This window comes from Theropithecus gelada, chromosome 14, assembly GCF_003255815.1.
Source record: "Theropithecus gelada isolate Dixy chromosome 14, Tgel_1.0, whole genome shotgun sequence".
NCBI lineage: Eukaryota > Metazoa > Chordata > Mammalia > Primates > Cercopithecidae > Theropithecus > Theropithecus gelada.
The window spans coordinates 32,271,661-32,288,524 of NC_037682.1; the positions used below are offsets into that span (position 1 = coordinate 32,271,661).

The 16,864-nt window shown below is 41.4% G+C and overlaps 1 protein-coding gene across 2 annotated transcripts in view; it reads right to left on the minus strand.

Annotated features, from left to right (window-relative positions):
* The window catches only part of TCP11L1 (t-complex 11 like 1), a 34,370-nt gene that overhangs the window by 16,628 nt on the left and 878 nt on the right, over positions 1-16,864 (minus strand). For both annotated transcript variants that reach the window (XM_025355943.1, XM_025355944.1), the window contains exons 2-5: positions 14,665-14,851; positions 4,152-4,284; positions 1,644-1,764; positions 747-967 (exon numbers count right to left, since the gene is read on the minus strand). In XM_025355943.1, the coding sequence (XP_025211728.1) occupies positions 747-967; positions 1,644-1,764; positions 4,152-4,284; positions 14,665-14,827 (638 nt within the window). In that variant the 5' untranslated portion in view covers positions 14,828-14,851. The remainder of the gene's footprint in view (positions 1-746; positions 968-1,643; positions 1,765-4,151; positions 4,285-14,664; positions 14,852-16,864) is intronic.

The window sequence follows — 16,864 nt, forward strand, 5'->3', positions numbered from 1 at the left end:
TTTTTTTTTTTTTTTTTTTTTTTTTTTTTTTTTTTTGAGACGGAGTGTCGCTCTGTCGCCCAGGCTGGAGTGCAGTGGCTGGATCTCAGCTCACTGCAAGCTCCGCCTCCCGGGTTCACGCCATTCTCCTGCCTCAGCCTCCCAAGTAGCTGGGACTACAGGCGCCCGCCACCTCGCCCGGCTAGTTTTTTGTATTTTTTAGTAGAGACGGGGTTTCACCGTGTTAGCCAGGATGGTCTCGATCTTGTGACCTTGTGATCCGCCCGTCTCGGCCTCCCAAAGTGCTGGGATTACAGGCTTGAGCCACCGTGCCCGGCCTCAAAAGAAAAACTTTTTTGTTTTTTTTTCTTAATCCATGAGTACCAAGACTTCAGGAAGTTTAAGTTGAAAATAGCTCTGGTCTGGACACAGTGGGTCACGCCTGTAATCTCAGCACTTTGGGAGGCCAAGGCAGCCAATCACCTGAGGTCAGGAGTTCGAGACCAGCCTGGCCAACATCGTGAAACACCATCTCTACCAAAAATTAGCCGGGCATGGCGGTGCGTGCCTGTAATCCCAGCTACTCAGGAGGCTGAGGCATGAGAACTGCTTGAACCCAGAAGGTGGAGGTTGCAGTGAGCCAAGGTCACGCCATTGTACTCCAGCCTAGGCAACAGAGTGAGACTTCATCTCAAAAAAAAAAAAAAAAAAAAAAGAAAATGCCTCTGAATTGTAGTTGCCAGAGTATGATTAACATATTTCCATACCTGAAAAGGGGCACTATTTCCTTAATGTCCTTTAGTTTCTTAACTTCCTCATCTCGAGCAGGTGCACACAGTGTCCCCATCATGCCAATAATGAATTCTGCCAGTTTGGAAATGTCTAGGGCCCCATTCTCTGCTTCCTGCTTTATCAGATCCAGATCCAAGACTTCTGTTATCTGGTTTCTCAGTCTAGTATGACCAGGCAGCAAGAAAGATAAGAGAGTCTACAAGAGAACACAGCTACGTTTAATCAAAATTCCTTAGACATCATTTCTAATTATATGCAATTTATAACTATCCAAATAAGGGCTTACCAATTGCTATGTAATATTGCACATCTTTTACCTCTTATTCAACAAACCTACAGAAAAACATGCTTACAAATCATTTACAATAGCTACTCAAGCTTTCATTTAAGCTCTATGTAGCAATTAAATGGATAGAAAAAAAACTGTTAATGGTGAAAAAAGAAAAGCATGTTTATTAATGTGAGCCTGTGAGCCAACCACAGATGACAATTTCCATGCATACATTTCTTCTTTGATGCTATTGCTAAAGGCACTGCAAAAAGTCCCTCCACCTAAAGCTTTCTTGATCCCAAAGGCTGAGTCACTTTTTGGCCATTATAAATGGAATGTGTCCACATCTATTAAAACTTATAAATAATCTAGATTTTGTGAAATAACTTTGTTGTCTTTAATGCCTTCAGGTTATCATGGTTTGCTTAAAACTTTTTTTAAAAAAGGGCATTAAGCCAAAAACACTCTTGATCCACCTTTTGGCAAGTAATTTAACTTCTTGATCCTTCAATTTCTTTAAAGACTTCTGGTGGTGACACAAGAAGTTGAATACACACTCCTAACACACCAGAAAAGCATCACAATTCACTCTTTGCCTCACCTCTTTGATTTCTCCTACAAGTTTGATAGCATGGTCATACGCTGGGGGGTCTTCACTTAGCTGTGCACTCAAGCAATCCCAAAACGCTTTATGTACAATCTCCTTTACTCTCTTCTTCAAGCTGGGGCAGTGAAAAAAACAAACAAAAGGGCAAAAACCAAAATATTTGAGTTTCAAATCACTTTCAAAAGCACAAATAATATGGGTTTAGGGTAAGATCAATCCCAGTGATTTGGATCAAGGAAAGATTTCCCAGGCATACTTCAACTGATGGCATACTTTATTTTAAAAGTTAGTGATTTTTGGCAATAAGCATCTAATTGGAAAGAATCGCTCTCAACTAACTGGACAGCCAACATTAATCCAAGTAACAGCATATGACAGTGCCATATAATAAGAATATTGAAAAGTCCAAAGCTGTTAATTTTAGTTCCCTGTTACTAGCAAGTTTCTTAAGATGTTTATAATTAGGTAGTCTAAGATAACAATTTAGGCTGGGCGTTGTGACTTACGCCTGTAATCCCAGCACTTTGGGAGGCCGAGGCAGGCAGATCACCTGAGGTGAGGAGTTCGAGATCAGCCTGGCCAGAGGTTGCAGTGAGCCGAGATAGTGCCACTACACTCCAGCCTGGACAACAGAGCGAGACTCTGTCTCAAAAAAATAAAATAATAATAATAAGATAACAATTCAGTATGTAGTAGGTTGAAGGACTTTATTTCCTAAAAATATCATATTCCCATGTGATATATGGGACAATTGCTTAACTAGGTACCAAACTATAACAACTTATATATACATCACAACGTTTCATTAAAACCAGTATTGGCCAGGCATGGTGGTCGACACCTGTAATCCCAGCATTTTGGGAGGCCAAGGCGGGAGGATCACCTGAGGTCAGGAGTTCAAGACCAGCCTGGCCAACACGGTGAAATACTACCTCTACCAAAAATACAAAAATTAGCCGGGCGTGGTGGCGTGTGCTTTATAGTCCCAACTACTCAGGGGGCTGAGGCAGGAGAATTGCTTGAACCTGGGTAGTGGAGGCTGCAGTAAGCTGAGAATGCACCACTGCACTCCAGCCTGGGCAACAGAGCAAGACTCCGTCTCAAAAAACAACAACAACGGCCAGTGCAGTGGCTCATGCCTGTAGTCCCAGCACTTTGGAAGGCTGAGGCGGGTGGATCACGAGGTCAGGAGTTTGAGACCAGCCTGATCAACACGGTGAAACCCCGTCTCTACTAAAAATACAAAAATTAGCTGGGCATGGTGGTACATGCCTGTAATGCCAGCTACTCAGGAGGCTAAGGTAGGAGAATCGCTTGAACCTGCAAGGCGGAGGTTGCAGTGAGCCAAGATCATGCCACTGTACTCCAGCCTGGGCAACAGAGCGAGACTCCATCTCAAACAACAACAACAACAAAATGTCTTTCTGTCATGAGCACAAAACAAGCAATTCTTCATTATTAAATGCAAAAAAGTACTATCTCTGCAGATATAAGAAATATCTGTGAAGTCAAATTTAGAAGCTTCCTACGGAAGACACTTGCCAGCACAGCAGCCATTCCTCCTCCTTTTGTGAACAGAATCCCACTGTTTTTCAGGGCAACAATATACTCTGCCTATGACAATAAATCATGACTGATCTAACAAGCCCATCACAGTTCATTCCCTTTTACCCGACTTAAGCATTCCAGGTTCACTTATAGCAAGGGTAGCATGTTACGAAATTCTGATTAACAAAGTGTCAGCAGATGTCTCTTTCACGACTCCAGGGGAAGATGTTCTTCTCTAACAAAAGGAGGGCCCTAGACCTCCCAACCTTTTCCCTCTTGCCCAGAAGGCTGATGTATGATGGGATGTTTGGAGCTGCAGCATTCATCCTGCAACCAGGAGAACAGGCCAAGAGACTCTCAGGCACCATCCAGAATCCTGACTTCAGTGAGTTGCTGACAGAAGGGCACTTGCACACATATTTCCTTGATTCTAAAACAAACTCCCCCACCCCCCAATATTTTAATCTCTCAGAAACTTGGATCTTTCTTAAAATCAATGGCATTTTTATAATTATAATGGGCAGTATTTCCTCTTTCTTATGACAGCACATTTTTAAAAGGGGCACCTTACAATCTAGTTTTTGATTCAATAAAAAAATAGTTAAGTGCCAGGCACTAGGGACACTGAGAATAACCTACAGTCTTTGCCTGTGCAACAAAACCAACGACTATAGTGCAGTGTGATAGTTTCAAAGAAGAGTGAATGAAACAAGGCAATGAAAACACAAGATGAGGAAGCTAGATCCTACTGAGTAGGGAGACTTTCACAAAACATTTTTAGACCTTTTATTTGATTTTTGAAGAATTGGTGTTCCTTGTTTAGGAATATTTTTTAGCAATAATGTACAAAAGGAAAAACATGTCCGAATATATTGGTATCAACTGAAGGAAACATTTCCAAAACTGGGAAATGGCAGTGCTCTACTAAGCAAGATAATTTAGCAACCACCTTACCTGTTTTCCGGTAATTCAACTGGTTTAATCTGAAAGTCTCCATTTACTACAATTTCATGGGCTAGAGCCATGTTGGTGACGCCTCTCGCTGTCTCTAGAAGTTCTTCTACTGTCACAAAGCGAGGAGGACTAGCTGTAACAGAAACTCACTGTAAGAGATTTGCTTCTCCAGATTCGAATTTCTATTAAAATAAGAAGAGAGTGGTTCTGATACTGGACAATAATTTCAGTTATTGCCTCTATTAAAATGTTTGTTCTGAGGCCGGGCGTGGTGGCTCAAGCCTGTAATCCCAGCACTTTGGGAGGCCGAGACGGGTGGATCACGAGGTCAGGAGATCGAGACCATCCTGGCTAACACGGTGAAACCCCGTCTCTACTAAAAAATACAAAAAACTAGCCGGGTGAGTTGGCGGGTGCCTGTAATCCCAGCTACTCGGGAGGCTGAGGCAGGAGAATGGCGTAAACCCGGGAGGCGGAGCCTGCAGTGAGCTGAGATCCCGCCACTGCACTCCAAGCCCGGACGACAGAGCGAGACTCCGTCTCAAAAAAAAAAAAAAAAAAAATGTTTGTTCTGGCATTTTCAAACAGCAACAGAATGTTACTTCATATTCATTTTTTAACCCTTGAATCCTAAAAGCAGAGATCATCTATTAATACTCAAAACATCTGGTTTTCACTAAGACTGGTCAAATGAAAATAATTACAGTAAATTGAAACTTAGGAAAACTTAAGTTACAGATGATCATCTGTCCCATAAGCTGAGGGTTTATTTTCTAATCTTTCTGCCTCCTGTCTACCCTAAAAAAAAAAAAAAAAAAAAAAAAAAAGACACCATATTTAAGATCTTCTCTTTTGCTCCCATTAGCAGTTTACTTTTGCACTACCACTAACACTGCCACAAATGAATCTCCCCAAATTAACATAGCATCAAGGCATCAATCACAGTGGTTCACACCTGTAATGCTAGCACTTTGGGAGGCCGAGGCAAGAGGATCATTTGAGGTCAGGAGTTGGAGACCAGCCTGGGCACCATAGTGAGACCTTGTCTCTACAAAAAAAAATGTAAAACTAACCGGGCATGGTGGTGCATGCCTGTAGTCCCAGCTACTCAGGAAGTTGAGGCTGGAGGAGCACTTGAACCTGCAGTGAGCTATGATCATGTCACTGCACTCAAGCCTGGGCAACAGAGCAAGACTCTGTCTCAAAAAAAATAAAAATAAAAAGTTGTAAAAAATTAAAATAGCATCAAGTCCTTTAGGGTGCCGACGGTGCTGTTTAAACAATGCTAAAACCACTATCTTGTACAGGATACTGTGACAGAATATGACAGCTCTGCAGTGGTCAATGGACAGATCAAAAGATGTGTGACACAAGAATTTTCTAGAATGCTGATCCAGTTAACCAAAAACTTTGAAAAAGAGCCATCTCTGATTTCTCTCTTTCCTCTGCTCTTTTATCCATGTCCTGTAGATTTTACCTCTGTATCGACTGCTGCAACGGCCTCAAAATTTGTGTCCATCTTCTCTCTTTTGATAAAGCTTAAGACTGATCGTTCAAAAAGAAGGTTCTAAACCAAGGAACAAAGGGGAATTCTTACTCTTAAAAGCCTATGATAAGGCCAGGCTCATGCCTGTAATCCCAGCACTTTGGGAGGTCGAGGCAGGTGGACCACCTGAGGTCTGGAGTTCGAGACCCAACTGGCCAACACGGGAAAACATCGTCTCTACTAAAAATACAAAAATTAGCGGGGCATGGTGGTGCACACCTGTAATCCCAGCTCTTTGGGAGGCTGAGGCGAAGCGAAGGGATCGCTTGAACCTGGGAGGTAGAGGTTGCAATGGGTGGAGATCACACCATTGCACTCCAGGCTAGGTGACAGAGCAAGACTCTGTTTCAAAAAAAAATTAAAAAAAAAAAAAAGTCTCTGATAGCAATTCTCAACCTTTAGCCTATACTGGAGTCAGAGGGAGGACTTGTGAAAACAGAATGCTGGGCCCACTTCTCAGGGTTTCTGATTTAGCAGGTCTGGAGCAGGGCCAAAGAATCTGCATTTTTTAATTTTTCTATTTTTTTTTGAGATACAGGATCTTACTCTCTCACCAGCAGGAATGCAGTCACACAATCATGGCTCATCCCAGCCTCAACCTCTCATGCTCAAGCCATCTTCCCACCTCAGCCTCCCGAGTAGCTGGGACTATAGGCACGTCTGGTTATTTTTTGTATTTTTTTAGAGACAAGTTTCACCATGTTGCCCAGGCGGGTCTCAAACTCCTGAGCTTAAGTAAGTGATCCACCTGCCTCGGCCTCCCAAAGTGCTGGCATTACAGGTATAAGCCACAGCACCCGACCTAGAATCTGTGTTTCTAACAAGTCTCCAGTTGATGCTGATGGCTCCAAACACCACAGTTTTGAGACACCACAGTTTTGAGAAGTACTTGCCTAGAAGATGAATATATTAATTTTATGTGATAGTGATAACATCTGGCCTTAAAATTAGATAAGTAACGTCACTGGTTTGCCCAGGTTTGTTATAAAAGATCTTCTTAGGCTGGTGAAAAGTTATTTTCCTTCTTTTTTATTTTGATCATCAAAGAAAGGAAAAAAAAAAAAAAAGGAACCAAATGAAAGAGCTGGTCATACCCTGTCTGGTAAAAATCTTTATTTGGTCACAAGGGGAAGTTGGGAAAACTCAAAATTCTTCCTCACAACATTCTCAGCATTTCCAGAGAATATGAATAAGAATACAGAATAAATAAATCTGGTTTTGTGGATATTGCTAAAACATAATAAATATTCAAAATCAAAGCCCAATATATCTTTTCAATTAAAAAAAAATTTTTTTTAACTTTTAAGTTCAGGGGTACATGTGCAGATTTGTTACACAGGTAATCTCGTGTCACGGGGGCTTGTTATGGAGATTATTTTGTCACCCAGTTATTAAGTCTAGTCCTCATTATTTTTCTTGATCCTCTCCCTTCTCCCACTCTCCAGTAGACACCAGCGTCTGTTGTTCCCCTCTATGTGTATATTATTAAGATGTCAATTTTCCCCAAATCAATCTATTGGTTAAATGCAATCCCAATCAGAAGGCTTTTTTGTTGAAACTGACAAACTAATTCTAAAATTTATATGGAAACACAAAAGACCTCGAAAAGCCAAAACTATTTTGAACAAGAAAAATAAAGTTAGAGGACTGACACTGATTTCAAGACTTATTATAAAACTATAATAATCAAGACAGTGTATTTTTAGCATAAGGATATATAGAAATTCAGGGCAGAATATCCAGAAATAGACTGATATACACACACACATATGTATATATGTGGTCAACAGACAAAGATAGGCTGGGCATGGTGGCTCATGTACTTTGGGAGGCTGAAGCAGGTTGATTGCTTGAGGCCAGGAGTTCGAGACCAGCCTGGACAACATGGTAAAACCCTGTCTCTACTAAAAATCATTTAAGCCCAGGAGACAGAGGTTGCAGTGAGCCAAGATTGTGCCACTGCCCTCCAGTCTGGGTGATAGAGCAATACTCTGTCTCAATCAAATGGTGCTACAACAATTAAGCATCTATATGTAAAAGAATTACTCGATCACGCCTGTAATCCCAGCACTTTGAGAGGCCGAGGCAGGCAGATCACGAGGTCAGGAGATCGAGACCATCCTGGCTAACATGATGAAACCCTGTCTCTACTACAAATACAAAAAATTAGCCAGGCATGGTGGCGGGCGCCTGTAGTCCCAGCTACTCGGGTGGCTGAGGCAGGAGAATGGTGTGAACGCAGGAGGCCAAGCTTGCAGCGAGCTGAGATCACACCACTGCACTCCATCTGGCTTTGTGGATATTGCTAAATATAATAAATATCCAAGCAAGACTCCATCTCAAAAAGAAAAAAAAAATTAATTACTCTAGATCCTTCTCTCACATGGTAAACAAAAAGGAACTCAAAATGGATTGCAGAGCCGGGCAAGGTGACTCATGCCTGTAATCCCAGCCCTTTGGGAGGCCAAGGCGCAAAAATTGCTTGAGGCCAGGAGTTTGAGAACAGCCTGGGCAACGTGGCGAAACCCCATCTCTACAAAAAATACAAAAATTAGCCAGGTGTGGTGGCATGCGCCTGTAGTCTCAGCTACTCAGGAGGCTGAGGCGGGAAGACGGCTTAAGCCCAGGAGGCGGAAGTTGCAGTGAGCCATGATCCCGCCACAGCACTCCAGCTTAGGTGACAGATAGAGACCTTGTCTCAAAAAGAAAAACAAAAGAATCACAGACAAAAATCTTTGTGATCTTGGATTAGGTAAAGATTTCTTAGATAGGATACAAAAAGCTCAACCTACAAAATAAAAAATGGATAATTTGGATTTTATCAAAATTTAAAGTGTACACTCCATGACAGACTCTATTAAGAAAATAAAAAGGTTTTTTTTTGTTGTTGTTTGTTTTTTGAAACAGGGTCTTATTCTGTTGCCCAAACTCGAGAGTGATCATAGCTCACTGTGGCCTCAACCTCCCGAGTAGCTGGGACTATAGGAGCACGCCTGGCTCAGTAGGGATTTGCTGTATGTATACATATATATAAATATATGCTTATTTTTAAATTATTTCTGTTCCCAGTTATCAGAAAATGAAACTTCCACTGTGGGTACGTCAATATCAAGCATCAGGTATTATTATCAAGCATCAGGTGTTATTAAACTCCACCAAGTTCTTACCCCTTAAGAAGAAGAAACTCAGATTAATATTAGGACTTCCAAGTTTTTAACTTTGCTTTTGCAAAAAATAATAAATGTCTTATCATCTGAAATTTACGAAAATAACAGAAACACATCAAGTCCTCTCGGTGAATTTTTTTTTTTTTTTTTGAGACGGAGTCTTGCTCTGTCACCCAGGCCGGAGTGCAGTGGCACGATCTCAGCTCACTGCAACCTCCACCTTCCGGGTTCAAGTGACTCTCCTGCCTCAGCCTCCCAAGTAGCTGGGACTACAGGTGCATGCCACCACACCCAGCTAATTTTTGTATTTTTAGTAGAGACGGGGTTTCACCACGTTGGCCAGTATGGTCTCAATCTCTTGACCTTGTGATCCACCTGCCTTGGCCTCCCAAAGTGCTGTGATTACAGGCATGAGCCACCGTGCCTGGCCGGATTTGTTATTTCCCAATAATTTTAGTCATCTGGGTAATAATAGGCACCATTACTTTGCTGCCTAGTCATGAAACACAGTGGTTGGGGCAAATCAGTAAGAAATTTCTCTTCCTCTAGACTCTGTTGAGTATGACCTTGAACAAGTCACTTAAATCTTGCAGGGTCTGTGTTTCTCCATATGCAAAAAGAAGAGACTTAAGGGTGTGCTATGAAATATAAGAATCCTCCAAATTTTAAACAAGTGCATTCTCAGTGTTTTGGGCATACTTGGAACAAAACAGCTTGCACCAAGTACTAAGAACCTCACCATCCAGGAAGAAGAAAATTTTCAGGAACTGTCCATGTTAGAGACTACTTAAAATCAAACTTATCAATGACAGGTATCTGACCATGAAAGATAAAAGCTACAGTTCTAAGATATGATCAGGACATATTACCCATGTACATATAGAGGAATTATTCATTGCATACAAATTATAGGGTTGTGGGGATTTTGTTTTGTGAGAGTTCTCAAATTTACCAATTTCATAAATGAAAACTTGGTAAAGATTGCATAAAATTGCATAAAGATGCAATTTGGTGGACAACATGTCTTCACCTCAATTTGTGAAGAGAACCTGAGTTGCAATAAGAGCCATGAAAAAATGGTAAGGTCAACTCAGACATGGTGGTGCACACTTGTAGTCTCAGCTACTAGGGAGGCTGAGGTGGGTGAATCACTTGAGCCCAGGAGTTCAAGGCCAGCCTGGGCAACATAGAGCAATCTGGTCTTAACAAAAAAAAAAAAAAAAAAAGTAAAGTTACATGTAACTTACCCGGGAGTTTATTTTATATGACACAAAGCTAAAGTTGTTGCTAAATTCTGTTATTTTGTTACAGCATTTGCCCACTGATGCCCTGTTAGAGAAACTGAAAATCATGTTAGTTTAAACATGACTTTTGAGAGGCTGGCAGACAGATTCCAAAATAAAATGAAGTTCTAATTTAGAATGGTTGTAACTCTCTTTCTTTACAAAGGTATCCTGAGATGTCTCTACACTCTGAAAAGATGCTGTTAGTCACATAAGTGGATGGACATTTATGGAGGGCAAGACGGCAACTGTCACTCAAACAGCTACTATAGAATGAGTACAGTAAAGCCAGGGTAAAGGTTACCCATAGTACTTATTATGTTGATGGAAACTGCTTGTTAATTTGTCTTCCTCACTAGCCTGCAAGCTCCATGAGGACAGAGAATCTGTGCCTGGTTCACTGCTGGATCCCTGATATACAGTATGCACTCAACAAATATTTGACTGATTGAATATGGAAACACCATAATTCAAAGGCTAGTCATGAGCTTTAGAAATGTAAGTTCTCATGTCACCTATTCATCTAAAGATGACTGGGATCTACTAATTAAATTCACAAGGACCCGATTTCATAAACGAAGGTCCTAAGTGGGAGATATTAACTGGAATAACAATTGATGTTTGTCATCTGAATATAGCATCTTTTACTGGTCAACTAGGCGGTTAAATGTTAGAACAGAGGGTATTTTGTGAGAAGAGCATTAAAGTATAAATAGTAGAAGATCTTAGAGAAAACATTGTTAAGTTACAGTTGACTGATCCTTACTCTGTTTAAAGGATCTCTGTTTAAAGAACAGATAATCTTTTACAATCAAATCACCACCTCAAATCAGTACCAATCAATTTTTTACAAGCCAGCCATTTTTCCTTTTTCAATGTTCTGCATCAGTTACATCAGCAATTCCACTTTTTTTTTTTTTCTTTTTCTTGAGATAGTTTCCCTCTTGTCACCCAGGCTGGAATACAATGGCACAATCTCAGTTCACAGCAACCTCTGCTTCCCAGGTTCAAGCAATTCTCCTGCCTCAGCCTACCAAGTAGCTGGGATTACAGGCACGCACCACCACTCCCGGCTAATTTTTGTATTTTTAGTAGAAACAGGGTTTCGCCACGTTGGCCAGGCTGGTCTTGAACTCCTGACCTCAGGTGATTCACCCGTCTCAGCCTCCCAAAGTGCTTATAGACGTGAGCCACCGCGCCTGGCCTAGCAATTCCACTCTTAAAGTATTATTCTGTGTTATAATTTAAAACAATAAATGTTCTCTTTTTGCTACTTACATTTTAATTTGTAGAATTCCAAATGTGATTTTAGAGTTAAACTCAGTAGCTACACATTTACAGAGTTTGGGGGAAATGTCTGCAAACTATTAATTCCATAGTTTGTAAATCCTTATTTATGCTCTATGTGTTCAATAATGCTTCCTTACCTGATCCGCAAATAATGGGGTCTTAGCTTTATCTTTTGGGTTTATAGCCCTGTACCTACCTAATACTACAGGAGAAATAGGAAGTCAGACAAAAGGAATATCTTAGGGCATTGATTTTATTTTTTTTTATTTTTTATTTTTTTTTTTGAGACGGAGTCTTGCTCTGTCGCCCAGGCTGTAGTGCAGTGGCACGATCTCGGCTCACTGCAAGCTCCGCCTCCCGGGCCCACACCATTCTCCTGCCTCAGCCTCCCGAGTAGCTGGGACCACAGGTGCCTGCCACCACACCCGGCTAATTTTTTGTAGTTTTAGTAGAGACGGGGTTTCACTGTGTTAGCCAGGATGGTCTTGATCTCCTGACCTTGTGATCCGCCCGCCTCAGCCTCCCAAAGTGCTGGGATTACAGGCGTGAGCCACCGCGCCCGGCCAGGGCATTGATTTTAAACCTTATTTTGGTACAGACCACTAAGAGAACTTAATGAAAGCTTCCATGACCTTATTTCTAAAAACACGCATATCAAAACAAATGTTGATGTACTTTTTTGGCTATTACTAGATCCCCTAAATCTTGATCATAGGTCCCAGGATGAGTAGTTTTGCCTTAAGGGCATAACTACACACAACTTCAGATAATGTAGCTTAGTACTGGTTTGACATTAATTTGGAATCATGCCATCAGACTGACAGGATGCCAAAGGTGAAGCCATCAACCAAAGAATGGCTGAACCTATAAAAGTTAAAATTATTTTAAAAAATTAAAAGCAATCAACCAACTGTTGGGAGAAACTGAGGCAGGGCTTGCATGTCTGACATAATGTAAAAGAGTCTTGGAACATGTCCGGGGTCCAGGGTCTAAAACCCCTCGTGGCCTTGGGAACACCAAGCTCTGTGCTAAAGGGTGGAAGGCTGCCCTGCTGCACCATAATCTAAGCTTAGGGCATAAAAACCCTCGTGGCTTGAATGGAATCCAGGGCTCAGGGCACAAAACCCCTCGTGGCCTCTGAAATGTGTCTAGACTTGCTGGCTCCTTGCTTCTAGCACTCCTAGGCTCATATATCGATTGTATCTTAAACTAGAAGAACATGTTTCCCATTATCTCAAGTAGCGGAACATGTTCCATACGCTTCAAAGAAAACGCCAAACTGTCACAGCTGTAGATCATGTGCTTGATACACTGCTTTCTTTCAACCCCCACATCCTCACCATCCGCTTCTTTGTTTGATTACCAATAAATAGCGTGGGCTTCTAGAGCTTGGGGCCTTAGCAGCCTCCATACTAGCATCAGCCCCCTAGACCCACTTTATGCACTCTTAAACTTGTCTTTTCTCATTCCTTTGACTCCACTGGACTTCGTCACCCCCACGTTAGGTCTGGCCGTCCCAACAACCAACAGACCAATAAAGAGTGACTGAAGACCTAAACCAAAAGTTCTTTAGCAGAAACTATAGATTGTAAAGCTATCACGTTAGCCATATACATCTACGTTACAGCAATCAATCCTGGTCTCTTTATTTTTTTTTTTTTTTATTTCTTTGAGAGAGGTTTGTCTTACTCTCTCATCCAGGCTGGAGTGCGGTGACATGATCACGGCTCACTGCAGCCTTGACCTCCCCAGCTCAAGTGATCCTCCTGTCCCAGCTTCCCAAGCAGCTGCGACTACAGCCATGTACCACCATGCTCAGCTAATTTTTTTTTTTTTGTAAGACAAGGTCTCACTTTGTCACCCAGACTGAAGTGCAGTGGCACAATTTCAGCTCACTGCAGCCTCCACCTCCCAGGTTCAAGGGATCCTCCTGTCTCAGCCCCACAAGTAGCTGGGACTATAGGCATGTGCCACCATGCCTAGCTAATTTTTATTTTTTGTAGAGATGAGGTCTCATTATGTTGCCCAGGCTGGTCTTGAACTCCTGGACTCAAGTGATCCTCCTGCCTCAGCCTCCCAAAGTGCTGGTATTACAGGTATGAGCCACTATGCCTGGCTAATCCTGGCATCTTTAAATGCAATAGATGACATGTTAGTAGCAATAATAGTAACAACAACTAATGTTTATTAAGCATTTATTACCTGCAAAGCACTGTTCTAACTGCCTTACAGGAATTCATTTAATCTTTACCGCTACCCTAAGAAATATTGTACTTTCCTCATTTTAAAGACAGGAAAACAGAAGTTTTCTGACTACACATATTGGAGACAGGCCTACCAAATGCACGATAGACTGTGCTAGTAACAACATGTTTCCTTGGACACAATTTGACCTAATAGTTGATTTATTAAAATCTATGTGATAATAAATCAGAATAAAATAGGGTCCATTAATGTTTGCTAGAAGAATACCATGTTGACTAATAAATTGCCTGGGAAGGGCTTTGATCATTTTAGAAGAAACACACCCCAAAACCCAAAAATGTCTGTACTTTTTCCAAATATGTACAACTACTGATCATCTACAATTTAAAGGGATAACATCAATACCGACATTGCTAGACTATGACGTTCCCTCTTAAAAACTTGCATTTTTGGACTCACTTCAAAATGCTTGAGGTACTCTTCATAAAAGACATGAATTGAGGCAACCACTGGGAATGCCCGAAGATATTGCCACCCTTTCATTTAAGAGGCTTGCTCCTTGCCAGGGATCTGAAATGACTTCACCACACACATTCAGCAAACTGAATTCCCTCAAGCTTGTGGGAACTAAGCCTTCAGGCAGAGAATTAGGGTGTGGTGAACTTACTCACATTTTTTTTTAACCTGCACAAGCACAGTCCTGGCAGGAATTAGCCTCAGACTTTTCAAACACCCTTTCAATAAAAGCAGCAATTTGTACTCCACCCTCCTATTTCTTAGAGCACTTCAGAGACTGGAGTGTCACTGAGGCTGGAGAAAGACAGGCACATACTGGACATTATTCTAAAATGTTAATTTCCCATGCAATTGAAAATCCACAAGTAGCTAGGCTGCCAGCTGAGGAACTGCTATCATTCCTAAATGCGAACCTAGCTCACGGCCACATGCACAAGGAGGCCTCATAAAACTGTCACCTGAAAACAATGACAATATTGCATCTAATCAAAGTCAAATTTGCTTACAGTGAGGTCTTTGCACTCTTTGGGGGCTGGAGGAGTCTGACTTTATTGCTTTCTGTAAGGCTTCATCAGCACCTTCCACAGCATCTTCGAGGCCTTGCTCAGAATCATTGGATTTTGATTTTCCTGCTTCATTTACATTGGACTTGTCAAGGTTTTCAGACATTCTCAATTAAGTTTATCCACTTTCCTAGGAAAGAAAAACACAAAAAAAGAACTAAAAGTATTCTAGCTCTGTCACCAACTAGCAATGTGACTCAGGGCAAATCATTTAATCTCTTTGGGTTTCAGTTTTCTTGTTTGTAGAATAAATGAGCTTGCTAAGATCTTATCCAGCTATAATACTCCACTTCAATGACTAAACAGATACTTGTAAAATGACATTTGTAATTTACCAGATTTCTGGATCTCAGGTAGCAGTTAGTTGGAATATCTTTGTCCTACTCCTGAGTAGCATGTTACAGGAATACAGGGCCTTAAACTATTAGAAGACACACTTTAAACTGCCTGCTGCTACTATTTTAATCAGTGATTCAATCTTAAATTCTTTACTTTCATTCCTAAGAGCAGATTGGTAAACTCTTTGGAAATAATGCTTTTAATCGGGCTTACAAGTGAATATACTGGGCTAAAGGGCTGATTCCTTGATATTATCACGTGAATAAGATACCTAGAGATGATAGAAACTAGAATTTTATTTTATTTTATTTATTTTATTTTTTTTTGAGATGGAGTTTTGCTCTCGTTGCCCAGGCTGGAGTGCAACTGAGCATTCTTGGCTCACTGCAACCTCCGCCTGTTAGGTTTAAACAATTCTCCTGCCTCAGCCTCCCAAGTAGCTGAGATTACTGGTGTGTGTCACCACGCCCAGCTAATTTTTTGTTTTGTTTTGTTTTGCTCTCCAGCCTGGGCGACAGAGCAAGACTCCGTCTCCAAAAAAAAAAAAAAAAAAAAAGGCCTGTTTTAATTACAGTGAAAGTTTTAGTCAATTCCTCCCCTCTCCCTTTTCCTAGGGTGTTTCTGGGAGAGAATAAAGACACAATGTTTCTGCATTTGCTGAAAATAATCAACATTTGTAACATCAGCACTTGAAGATCACAAAACATTTTCATAAGCACTAAGAAAGTCAATTAGACTTTCTTACACACAGGGAACACAATCAAGTGATCAAAAGAAATGTCAACTGATTTAGGGAGTTTGGCAGACTGTGTTCTGCATATTAGAGAGGTGAAGAATCACCTGATAGAATTATGTGAAATTTCAGAGAACTCCATTAAACAGAATGAAGTTACTGGAATTGAAATATTCAGGCCTGCTTTTTTTTTTTTTTTTGAGACAGACTCTTGCACTGTTGCCCAGATTGAAGTGCAGTGGCGCCATCTCGACTCAGCTCACTGCAACCTCTGCCTCCTGGGTTCAAGGGATTCTTCTGCCTCAGCCTCCCCAGTAGCTGGGATTACAGGAACCCGCCACACGCCTTGCTAATTTTTGTATTTTTAGTAGAGATGGGGTTTCACTATGTTGGCCAGGCTCATGTCTAACTCCTAACCTCTAGTGATCCGCCTGCCTCAGCCTCCCAAAATGCTGGGATTATAGGCGTGAGCCACTGTGCCTGACCCAGACCTGTATTAATATGAAGGTTGTTTTCATGTATTTCCCCTTTCTAGTCTCATTTTAGCTTCGAACACCCCACTGGAGACACCCATCTCCTCTGTATCCTAAATCCTATTAGGGTCAGGAAATGCTCCAAGATCCAAAGCATAACATTACCAGCATATTCTATGAGAAAGGACAAACAAAACGCTTCTAATTTTATCCTCTTCACATGCTGAGAAGGAGCCCAGGAGGGATGAAGTAATTCATTCTGTGCGGTGAGGAGGAAAGGCAGGATTTCTAGGTCTCTAATCAGCTTAGTAAACTAACCCCATCCTGTTATGATTGAGTCCAGGTCCTATCTCTTCCCAGGACACTTCCCGGACCTCACCAGTGATTGCACCTTTCTCAACTCCTGCAGGGCTGGCTAGTCGACATTTAGCATTTGTCACTGCCTTAAATTCAATTCAAAGTGTGCTTATTTAAATAGAAAGATGCAAATACATAGTGTAGAGGGGGAGGCAGACAGGCTTACAAGGAGCCATAATGAAACCTAAGCCTTAGTGGCATTATGAAATTGCCCAGGGAATATAGCAGAGGAAGAAACTAA